This window comes from Ursus maritimus, unplaced genomic scaffold (assembly GCF_017311325.1).
Source record: "Ursus maritimus isolate PB19 unplaced genomic scaffold, ASM1731132v1 scaffold_1, whole genome shotgun sequence".
In the NCBI taxonomy this organism is placed as follows: domain Eukaryota; kingdom Metazoa; phylum Chordata; class Mammalia; order Carnivora; family Ursidae; genus Ursus; species Ursus maritimus.
Genome location: NW_024423343.1, coordinates 62,022,986 through 62,035,170, shown reverse-complemented (window position 1 = coordinate 62,035,170; position 12,185 = coordinate 62,022,986). Strand labels below are relative to the sequence as shown.

General features: G+C 42.8%; 1 protein-coding gene across 3 annotated transcripts in view; it reads right to left on the bottom strand.

Moving 5' to 3' along the window:
* STK39 (serine/threonine kinase 39) overlaps positions 1-12,185 on the bottom strand; it is a 441,956-nt gene that overhangs the window by 57,848 nt on the left and 371,923 nt on the right. For all 3 annotated transcript variants that reach the window (XM_040644241.1, XM_008687066.2, XM_040644236.1), the window contains one exon: positions 2,781-2,833. In XM_040644241.1, the coding sequence (XP_040500175.1) occupies positions 2,781-2,833 (53 nt within the window). The remainder of the gene's footprint in view (positions 1-2,780; positions 2,834-12,185) is intronic.

The following is a 12,185-nucleotide window of genomic DNA, read 5'->3' as shown; positions in this document are numbered from 1 at the left end:
ATAACATGAAGGAAATGGAAAAGAAAAAGGAATCTTTCTCGACTGTGAGATTCCATATAAGGTGGGCTTATGTTGGGGCTTGTCCTTTCTCTTGGAAGTACAAAAATACACCTTATAAAATTCTCTCAGGGATAAACTGATGCCTTAGCATGGAATCTAGGGTGAGAGGCTCTACTCTGCATGCACTGTAGCTTTATGAAGTCGACTGGAACATTGTGGGCTCATAATCTCATCTTCCTGGATGCCACCAGAAACTTCACTACAAAAAGTGTATTGAACTAAGGTGTCTACCTAGTAGGCACAGGGCACACAGTAGGCAGTGACTGAGTTCCTATGGACTAATCATCTCTTAAAGCATCTGGATGTGTTACCACCGCCTCTAAAGTATCAATAAGATCTTACACCTGAGTGAGGAGCTAGGCTCACAGAACGTGGTTGAAAATGGAATAATCAAGCAAATCCACATTGCCGGCTAGCCCTAAAACAGTGCCAAAGCAAAGGACATTCCCGATGATTAAAGTTTACAGCATCGCCTGTTATTCTCAGGACTCCTGAAGATCAGGAGGATGAGTCGCATTCAAATTGCACAAGGGCCATGCTGGCCATTTCTGGTCCCAAAGAGAAACATTCCATGTTTGTGTGCCATTAACCAGTTACTTTGTGTGCCTGTAATAGATCAGTGATCGTTTAGAACAGAAACTGGAAGGTAATTGGTAACATTTTTCTTTAAGCTGTTTAACATTCCTAATGTGTCAACAGGGTTAAATCATCCTATATAATCATATATGCTCTAGTTCCCAGAATATATAGCAACATAATAAATGCAAAGGGCTGCTCTCAAGTGAAGACAGAGAATATCTGCTATGTTTGTGTTCTACACTCTGTGCCATACGACACGTTTACATGTGCGTACAGCAGACACTACACTTGCATGCCCGGTGCAGACAGCATGTGAAATGGAGACAGCATCAGCATCACAGAGGGACGGTGATCTATCCATGGTGCTTCTGTTACCAAGGGCCCGTGCTCACTGCCCGGGGAAGGCCAGCTATCATCAGGAAGCCGATGCCACAGTTGCTATCTGAGAAACAAAAGCAGACTCAACCCACAAGGGCAAGCGAGGCTGCCAAAGCCAGCACAAAGGGCCAGGCGATGCAGAGAGGGCCATCTTCTCTCCCAAAATCCTCAACTGGGAAATTCATTTCTTTGTTAGCTCCTGAAATTCAAATTAATTTCTATTGCCACTGTCAATTTTAGATAATTAGATGGAAAAAAAAAACACCCTTGAGAGAATTTGTTCTTTTACTTACTGTATTTGAAAGATTTATCATATAATTACTAGATTTTATGACACTATTGGCTGGTCAATATTCTCATATTATGACAAAATAGAGCACTTTCGGATAATACAAACTGGTATTGTACAATTTCATAGATTGACTCTAAACTGCCCAAGGTGCATGTTCCCAGAAAGAAAGATCAATTAGCAAATTTATCAGGGCCTTACTTGCCTCTATTTTATAACAAGTACTTCATATGTTACTTTAATTCAAATATACTGGGAATCATTAAATCTTTATGCTGGCAGGAGACTAGACATCAGGGCCAGTGAGTCAATGCCCACATTTGGCCCAGAAACATGTTCTGTTTGGCCAGCAGAGGTTTTGTTGTTTTTTTAAAACTGAACGTGAACAGACAGAACTGTCTGGTTTCCTGAAGTCCCCACTGTTTGCTCTAGCTCCTGAACACGTCTGACTCTGGGTCTTCTTACATTTCTAATAGCAGGGAGGTTGAAGCAGGTAACCCCTTGACCAGATATCACACTAGAAAACTTCAGATTTTCAAAATTTTAGCAAATATGATTTATTTAATCAAATCAAAATTTAAAGGGAGCTCTACTACATAAAATAATTAGAGTGTTATTAGCTTAATGTATATTAACATATTCCAATGTATGAGCCTAATGTGTTGTATTTTAATAATATAATGTATTTTAGAAGATTGTCAATATAGATATCGAGGCTACTTCCATGTATTCAAATATCTGAAACCAGAGGTCAGGGACAACAAGAAGTCTCAGCATTAGCATCTGATACTCACCTATTTGGGTTGTTCTGGTTATAAACTAAAGAGTGGAAATAGCAATTTTTGCTTAACTACGAATCTTATGGACTCCAAAGCCTGTTCATATATGTTATTTATCCATTAATTAACCAAAATTACTTGAGATTCTCCTGCATAGCAGGCACTTGGTCAAGCGCTAAATATACCAGGAAATGAAGCCGGGTTCTACAGACTCCAGGCATCCAGGAGCTGAGAAGGCAAGCAGTCCAGCCTTGAAGCTGCGAGAATGGCAAGGTTCCTACCAAGCTCTGTGGATGAGGGTAGAAGGGCAAGTACAGCACTTTTCGGTGTGACATCTTATTTGTTGCTCCCCTCTCACTAGGACTGCTCTATGCTACTCCGTACACTCGTCACAGGGTCCTTTAGGCCCTGCGTCACCACGCCAACATTTCTTTTCATGGTCGAGCTAACATATTTCATGTGTATGTGTATATAAACTATGCAGCATGTCACAGGAATTCATGTAGTCAGTACAGGTCCAGTTTGGATTCCCCCCAATTACTGCAAATCCTTCCGCTCTCCCTCCCTTCCCTTCATCCTCCTTTCTTCATTTTTAGAGAAAGCAGTTTTGAATAGCAAATTATCACCACACACTTTTAATCAATTTCTTCAATGCTCTTTGCAGCAATAAAATACTAATTTCAATTAAAACTCACCTCTTCCTGGAGTAAACTCAAACCGTATGTCATTAAGTTCCTTTCTGGAATTTCTGAAATACATAACACATAGCACATTACAATCCAATGAAGTACAGTTGAATCAAACTAAATGTATTCTAATTTCTACAAGATGCTACTAACATGTAGACAGCATTTACAGTTTTGGGTTTACCTCTGAGTACTTCATCAAACACAAGAGATAGTTATGACAATAATAGAGATATTTAACTGACTAAATTTACCTTATATAAGTACGTTTATTTCACAAAATTCCAAAAATAAAATGTCCTTTCATAAGATCTACACTAAATCAATAACCTTAAATTCCATAATTAAAAATTTCAGATTTTAGTCTAGAATAAATAATATTTGATATATTTTTCATCTTTCCTGAAAACAGTATTTCATCAATTATTTTTCAAAGTGAAACAGGAAAGATAATCTCTAGGATGAAGTTTATGACAACATTGTATATTAATCATGCAACAAAATGCCCAGAAAAGGATATGTATTTTGTTATTAAAAATTTTATCTATGGGGCACCTGGGTGGCTCAGTGGGTTAAGTGTCTGCCTACAGCTCAGGTCATGATCCAAGGGTCCTGGGATCGAGCCCCGCATCAGGCTCCTTGCTCAGTGGGGAGCCTGCTTCTCCCTCACCCTCTGCCTACCACTCCCCCTGGCTTGTGCTCTATCAAATAAATAAATAAAATCTTTAAAAAAAATTTATCTACATAGAGTGGGACCCCCTGAATGTTGTGAAATTATCCACTGAATAAACTTTTTAAAAATACAAAATGCTTACATAAAACTGTAATATATAAATATATATGTATATTCAATCCAAAAACTGATACTAGGGAAATATGGGACAAGCAAATACCTAAGATATGAGTTTTCCATTCATACTAATTTCAAGAAATGATATAGGGCAGTGAGTTATAATTAGAATGGTTTTAAATTCTCATAAGAACACTAAAATATTATGAGTAACTCAACAGATGCTACAATTAACGTTAATAAAAATACCATAACTGCAGTAGGAAACAGGAAATGGTAATTTCTACAAACAGTCAACTATTTGCTCAGCTACCAAGGGTCCAAGACAGAGACAGACATGGTCTGAATACCCATCCCAAACAGCCTCCTTCGGGTGCCAGAAGAGTCTGATCAAATCCTGTTTAGTTCTCCAGTTTGGGACTCTAAAAACCCTGGGTAGTATCTCCTGGTCTCTATATACAGTGCTCACATCATGACGCCACCAGTCTCTGGACCCTTTTTGGTCCCCAGCCTGAGGCTGGTTCTTCAGGTGCTAGGACATCCTTCCACACTAAAGGCAGGAGGCCCAGAAAAATGACAAAGGCAAGGTACCGATTTGGAAAAAAGTCCTTCTTCCATGCCTAGAGAATCTGGCCTGTCTGCACTTTCGCACAAGCAGAAAAATAAGGGTCAGGAATTCAAGAGATGCCCAAGCCCAGGCCACAGTCATAAGAGCTTTGAACCACCGTGCATCCTTTCCCAGGTGTCCCCACCTTGACTGTCACTATTCCTCTCAGAGTTAGAATGGGATGGGGCAGGGGAGGGGGTGGAGAAGAATGGCAACAGTTAAAGCTGGGCTTCTTTTAACATCTGCTTTTCGAGACCGAGGACTGAAAATTGTGCACTCCGACTCTAAAGAAGTAGACATAGGACTAACACATGGAATTGCAGACAACGGAAGACGGCTCAGAGATCATCTTGGACGCCAGACTAAGTGACCCCGTCCTGGAGCTGGGGCAGACCCTGAGCAATCAGTGCCTACAGCGGAAGGGCTGTTTGCCTGTGGCCTTGTTTATCTGCCAGTCACCACACATTTACACAGTGCTTTCATATACATCAGCAGTTCTCAAACTTCTTTTTTGTAAACCTCTATAATGTCTGGCTTAAGATAGATGGATTCCTATTTTTGCTTCTATAGTCAATCTGCTGCAATATCACGTATCATGTTGCCTGCTGCTGGAAAATTCCACTCTAAATGTTGAAATAATGAGAGTGAAAAAGGCACATAATTTCTTCATGTTATTGTATAAAATAGTTTGACCTCATGGGCTGCTTGAAAGGGACTCAAGGACCACCCCCCACCCAGGATCATAGGACCCCACTTTAAGAAACACTGATATAAAATCTCATGAATCAAATCTCATTTGATTCCAGCAAACAATCTTTGAGATACGCAGAGTAGGTACTATTTGTTGATGAGCACATTCAATGGCCTTTCCAAGTTTACAAATTGAGTGGCAGACTGAGGACCAACAATTCTACATTGGAAATACCGAATGCAAATACAGAAAAGCGCAATTCCTTTCACTTTTGAGCGAAAACACTATTCCTCAAGATTTTTCACATTACCATAAAAAGATCAGCAAGCATTATTTATTTAATAGCCTTGGTTTTACGTGCTATGTATCAACAAAAGTTGAACTAGAACTAAAACAGTCCAGTAAGGGGGAAAAAAAAAGATCACTAGGAAAGCAAGTATTTATAGTGTATTTAAATAATAAAATGACAGGAGGAGGAAAAAACGAAAAGGAATTTGATTTGATGCTAATTTAGGTCACTGTTCTTTTCCTCTCTTTCTTTTGGTCAGTCTTGTCTAAATTAGTTTGTCCTACTAAGGCCATAAGAAGAGAGGTATAAGAACTGTACCCAGAGTATCATCACGTACATCCTCATTAAGTATTAATACCACAGAAGTAATAACCAGTACCCATCATCTCTACATCAACTATGGCTCGAGTTAGGGAGGTTGCCTAGTCAAGTCCTTCTTTTACGACTCTGAACCTAAAATACTTGCCTTTGAAAAGATCACAGTGATTGATTGTGAGTAGTAGACTTGTCTCATCAGGTTGAAATATAGTTGGAAAAATGCCTAATTGGATCTAACTACTGAAGGTCATCCTTTTATAAAGAATTAATCTTTTCAGACTCATACTTAACACCTTTAATTGAAAGTACATTTACTTTAATTGATATGGCACAGGATATTCTTGATTTCAGAGAAGCTGAAAATAGGTATGATTTAAAGCCAGAAACTGAATCTGTGCAACTTTATAGAGGAAATGTTTAAAACTTGAGAGTAACAGCTTTAAGACCCAAGCTACCTTCGATAACTCTTATTAACAACCCTGTTAATCCTGGGGCGCCTGGGTGGCTCAGGTGGTTGAGGGTCTGGCTCTTGATTTCAGCTCAGGGCATGATCTCAGGATCCTGGGATTAAGCCCCAGGTTGGGCTCTGCACCCAGTGCGGGGTCTGCTTGGTATTCTCTCTCTCTCTTCCTCTGCATCACCCTGTCCCCTGCCCCAGCTCACACTCTCTAAAAAAAAATAAATAAAGTCCTTAGAAAAAACACAAACAAAAAAACCCCTTCAATCCTCAAAATAACAACAACAAAAAACCACTCCAACAAAAAAAACACACTCCTAAATTTGATAAGTACAAACCCTTATTTCTCATTGTAGGTATATATTATATCATAAAGGCAAATGTCTACAGGGCTCAGGCAGAATAGTTATATTTTAAAATAGGTGATACCATTACATGGTTTAAAATCCAAAAGATACAATAGGGTATTCTGTAAAAACTAGGCCTCCTACTCTTGTCACTCAACTACCTGGTCCCCCTCAATGATATAGGCTTTTTGTGCATCCTTCCCAAGATGCTTCATGCATCTATCAGCAAATATACACACATCGTTTCTTAAGCCTGTTTAATACAAATGTAGCATACTGTATCCATTGTTCTGCACCTTGCCTTTTCTTTTAATAATATACCTTGGAATTTCTCCCTATTGGTTCATAGCGAGCTTTCTCATTCTTTTTATTATAGCTACATAGTATTCCATTGTCTGCGATATCCTTTTTTTAACCAGTTCCCATTCTATGAACAGATTGTTTCTGGTCTTTCACTATTATAAACAATGCTCAATGAATAACCTTGTTCTTATATCATTTTGCAAATACATGAGTATGAAAATAAACTTCTAGAAGTAAGTTGCTTGGTCAAAGGATAAATGCATTTGCAATTTTTATAGATATTGTCAAGTTCCCCTTCATCTAAGTTGTACCAATTTATACTCTCACAAGCAATTTGTAAGCATCATTGCAGGAACTTTCAATGAATAAAGCAGGAGGTATAGTGTAAAAAACAACAACAACAACAACACAAAACAGGAAGATGTGTTCTGCCAGCTGGAAAGCTTCTTCCCAATTTAAAGAGGGCAACCACTGTTCAGCACCAGCTGGGTAAGCCAGGCAGGAATTTAGGCTCAATCACGTTTAAAAAAAAAAATACACATACACACACGCGCGCACACACACACACACACACACACACGAGATATATAAAAATACACAGGTTGGATGTAAAATACATATACTATATGTAAATATAAATACACATATATTTGCTATGTCTTTTCAAAGTGACAAATCTGGAGATACAGACTGTCATGTTTAAAGTCTTCCTTCTTGCTCATTCAGTTCACCTGCAAGGGACACAGTGAACCATCCAATGAGGCAGCTGGCTCGGAGGGTGGGGATGACAGTCACGTGAGAGGTGATGGAGGTGCAGCGGGCCTGCGCAGTCGGAGTCTGCATTTTCCAGGAGGTAGCATTTTTCTGTACTTCTTAATGTACCACATCAGGACAGTCTGCTAGAGTTATTGCTCCTAGAGGACTCCAAAGCCAAAACGCCAGCTCAGGACTAGTGCATTCCTTAGCTCCTCAATCAGGTCTTTTAGCCCATGCCAAAAAACGTACGGGGACACACGACGCCTAAGAAGCAGATGTGATCCAAATGCTTTGAAGCCCAGATACCACTGGTTGTCAAAGGGAACCAGCAACCGTGAGTGCCACTGTCATGCGGTGAGGCTGAATGCCAACCATTTCCCCAAGCTCTGAGGCTGAGGATGCAGTTGGCGTAACACTGGCAGGTATGGTGTTTTCTAGGGGTCCAGACATGCCCCTCCCTCCTAAGCAGCAGACAATCCCCTTTTCCCTTATTCGAACCTAAGATTTCGGGTCAGAGTGAAGCTGCTGGTATCCAAGGACGTCCAGAAGGACTCTCACTCCTAGACTCCTGGAATGTTTCCCCCTTTTGGGAGCAGGATGGAGACTTTCAAACAGGCTGGGCTAAGAATCAGGACATCATTTTTAGGTCCGCTTGCTTCTTTCCTGCTCTTGGCATTGAACCGAAGTCTCTTCCCACAGGCTTAGGACAGAAAGGGACTATGGCTCCCACTGAAGCTTGCTGGGCATCTCTCTCCACACCAGCAGAGAGCCTGGCACAGACCAAGGACGTAACGGAGCCGTGGGGACAGAGGTCTACATTCAAATCCACTCACTACTTGTTTGGCATCTGTCATCTGTTTCCTCAACTGGGAGATGGGGAAAATAATAATTAATGGCATTTACTGTCTGCCAGCGTGTGCTTGGTGCTTCACTGCTGTTATCTCACGCCATGCTCCGAACAACCCTCGACGTGGGGATGGCTCTTAGCCCCTCTTATTTTATAGACAAGGAAACAGAGGCTCGGAAAGGATAAAGGACATATCCGAAATCATACGACTGATGAGCAGATCCTAACTAAATCTAGAACTAAATGAATGTTACCCATTGTCTTCTCCGGTGCACAACCCTTAACCGGAGCCACCGGGGGCCCCGCCTTGAGTCTGCAGATGCTCCTAACTGGTCTCTCCACAGTCAAGCTCACCATCTGCACAGGAGCCAGGCAGCTTGTTATCCGGAAATCTGATCAGGCCACTCCTTTGCTGAAAGACTCCATTTTCTTCCCCGTATTTTCTTTTTTTTTAAGTAGGCTCCTCACCCAGCTTAGAGCTCCACACAGGGCTTAAACTCACAACCCTGAAATCAAGACCTGAGCTGAGATCAACAGTCAGATGCTTAACTGACTGAGCCATCCTGGTACCTTCCCTGTGTTCTTAAAATTTAAAATCCTTAGCATGACCCCTCCAAGACCTGCTTCGACTATCTCCCCATCTTCAACTGTCCCACACTGTCCCCTGCTCGCCTTGTTGCCATCTCCAGCCTGCCCTCCTTCCCCAGATACAGCTTTGCAAAGGCGCAGGGGGAGCAGAGTGGGGAGGTCAAAGGCCTGACTGCAGTGGGTTCAGGAGACAGAGGGAGGAAAGGGATTCAGTCAGGGGCAAGTCTTTTGAGGAGTTTAGCTGTAAGGCAGTGGAAAAATAGCTGCAATGGGAGGTGGGGGAAAGAGAGGGCTTTTTAAGATGGGAGAAAAGCAACATTTGTGTGCTGGTGGGACAGGCCTGGTACAGAGGGAAACAGGGGGGTGGGGGAGGGAACAGAGAAGTACTCCTGGGGGCTGCGGCTTGTTGGGGAGCCAGCTTCCCTCAGGCTAGCAAATCTCCACTCTCATTCTCCTTCCAATTGACTGACTCCAACCATGTTCTTTTGGGGGAGACCAGGAAAGAGGGTAAAGACAGCCAGATGAGGGTAGGCTCTCCTCGCCTCTAGTTCTGTACTAACTCACATTTTGTACAAACTAATATTACTACCTTAACGTCCACCTCATCTACTAGACACCAAGTTCCCAAAGACCAAAGGCCTTTTGCTTGCCCTGTTCACGGCTCTTCCCCTCAGCAACAAGCACAGTGTCTTCGGAATGCACTGATAGCATCTGCCACATGAATGAATGAATGAATGAATGAGAGTGAGAGAAAGAAAGAGAAAAAGAAAGGAAGGAAGAAAATTTTACAAGTCTGGCTTTTGTCAAGCGCCTCTGCTTGGTTTCTGAGACACTGTCACCCCAGTTCTCTGCCCTTTCTCTGTGTGCCCAACAACTGCTGTCTGCCTGTCCCTGTGAATGTTCTGCCCCACCATCTTCACTTCTCCTTCTCTTTCTGGATAACTCCAAATGCATCATTAAACCCAGGTTAAACCCAGGTACTTCCCCAGAGCTTTAAACCCGTTATCAATGGTCTACACAGCATCTCTCCATGCAATGTCCAGACACCAAAAAACCCAGCAGATACAAAATGGAATGCATTACTTTTCCTCTCAAATTCGCTTCTCTCTGCTCCCTATGGCAGCAAATGGTGGTGACAGCCAACTACCACGAGCTGTGGGTGATACCTCCTTAAGATTCCTCAAATCATCCATTTCTCTTAAAACTCTGCTACCACTGACCAAAGGCAGGTCACCATTATCGGCCCCGAGAGGAGAATAACCGATCTAATGAACAAAGGGTATTTTATCCACACTCAAACACACTGCACACAGACACACGGGGAATGCTGTGTGTCACAGAGCCACAGATGAACGGCCAAAGGAAAAGGCCACGAAAGGTTGAGGGAGCGAATACTGGGGGTGTAATCTTGGCAGATGAACGTGTTGTAGCCCAGGAAGAAAATCGTTGTACTTAATGAGATGTGGAAAATGACGCCAAAGCAACGGTAAGTCGAAGGACACCTACAAGTGTAAGGCCAGAAACAAAAGAATCAGGAAGAGAAAAAAAGAAGCCTCCTGTGTCCAGGCCCGTGGCTGTGGGACGCAGTGTTTCTGCACATCTCTGGGCTTTCCTAGGGCTGAGTCTTTAGGTCAGCCAACCACACCGCCTTGGGGACTAGAGAAGGTCCTTCTGGGCTCTGCAGCTCAGCCGCATGCCAGCAATGACCTTCAGTTACCACTTCCCCTCTCCAACCTCCACTCCAGCTCCCTCTGCAGGAAGACAGGAAACAACGCTGCCCTCACCCCGGGTTAAAGGAGCTGCGCGCAGACACCCTGTGGGCCCCTCACGGAGCTGTCGGGCATTCTGATGGTTCCAGTCCTTAAAGAGTTGACAGTGTTCCCAGAGAAGGACAGCTGACAGGAAGTAAAAGTACCGGGGAAAGCCCAACATAAAGATGTCCTTAAAAAGCAGTAGTAGAAAAAGAAATATCAGTCTAATTCAGAGAAAGGAGCATTTCCCCTCGTTTGGTTCTCACTCTCTCCATTCTTCACAGTCCTGTCAAATTCATCTTCTCTGAGGTAAAGGTCCAATCACAGAATCATATAATTTTACAACTGACAGGAGCCCTGGAGGTCACATAATCCATTTCCCTCATTCCTGAGGTGAAGAAACTGAAGCCAAAGAGATTAAGTGGCTTGCTTAAGATTACACAGCTGGCTAATTCACTCAACACTCCATAAATACTTATTGATCATCTACTAGGTGTCAGGCCTGTCCTAGGAGCCATTTATGGCAGAAATGACACCCAAACCTGGGACTGATGCTTCTAGATGATTGCCTTTTATTCTCGACTGGTGATTCTCGAACTGCAGGGTGAGCTGAGGTGTGCTCTCTAAAGAAAGAATTCTTTCCCTCAGTGATGCCCCTACCCCTAGCAGTTAAGAAATGCTGCATGCAGCGAGAAAGGTTACAGATGGGAGTGGGTTCTATACAGGACTGAGGTGATGACGGCAGAAATAAAGGTTAAGAGCCACTGCTGTACCCATCAACACTGTGCCCCAAAGCCCTGCTTGAAAGGGAAGCTCTCTTCTAAGTACAGATCTCCATATACCCCGAGCCATGCCTCAGGAGAGTGAGTCCCATACCTACCCCGTCGCCCCCACACCTTGGCCTTGCATTTAACTTGCCTTAAAAGAGCCTTTGGGATCAGTGAGTCTCCTAAAATGTGAAAGTGAAAATTCCTTTCAGGGTTGGATCTTCGGACACCCAAAAATGTGCCTATGGCCTAGCAAATTGATAAGTTGATAGCATCCAGAATTCTCGTCTATACCAAGCCATGCAGCTTCACACAGCTTATGATCAACGACAAACAGATCAGGAAGTCATACAGTTCCCTTTAACAAGAAAACATAAGCAGTGACTAATACAATTGTGTGTGCATGCATGCATGTGCGTGCACATGCACATGCACACACACACACACACACACACTTTCTTGAAACAAGGTATCTTGATCTATCTTAAGGAACTGGACACCTGCACGCTGGCTTTCTACAGGTTTTTCTGCGCTAGAACCTCAGGCTAAGGACTCTGGTGCATCCCCCAGGTTACTGAGCAGCCTGAAGGGCCTTTCAGATTTACGGTCCGCATGGAACAAGCAGTCTGGATGCACAGGATTTCACACAGCTGACACCTAAATGAGAGGTGCGTGCACAGAGCCTCACAAATTTCTCACACTCTGTACAATGCTTATACCCATGAATAAATCATATGCAAAAAGGTTATCATAAGTAACTGCCTTTACTGTCTACAAAAATAGTTTTCATCTGGAAATAATCTTAACTAAGTTCCTTTAAAAGAAACCTCTTGAAAATCTACATGCTGGCCAGGTAGACTCCTCCTCTCACCCCCCCCCCCCCCCCCCCCCCCCCCCCCCCCC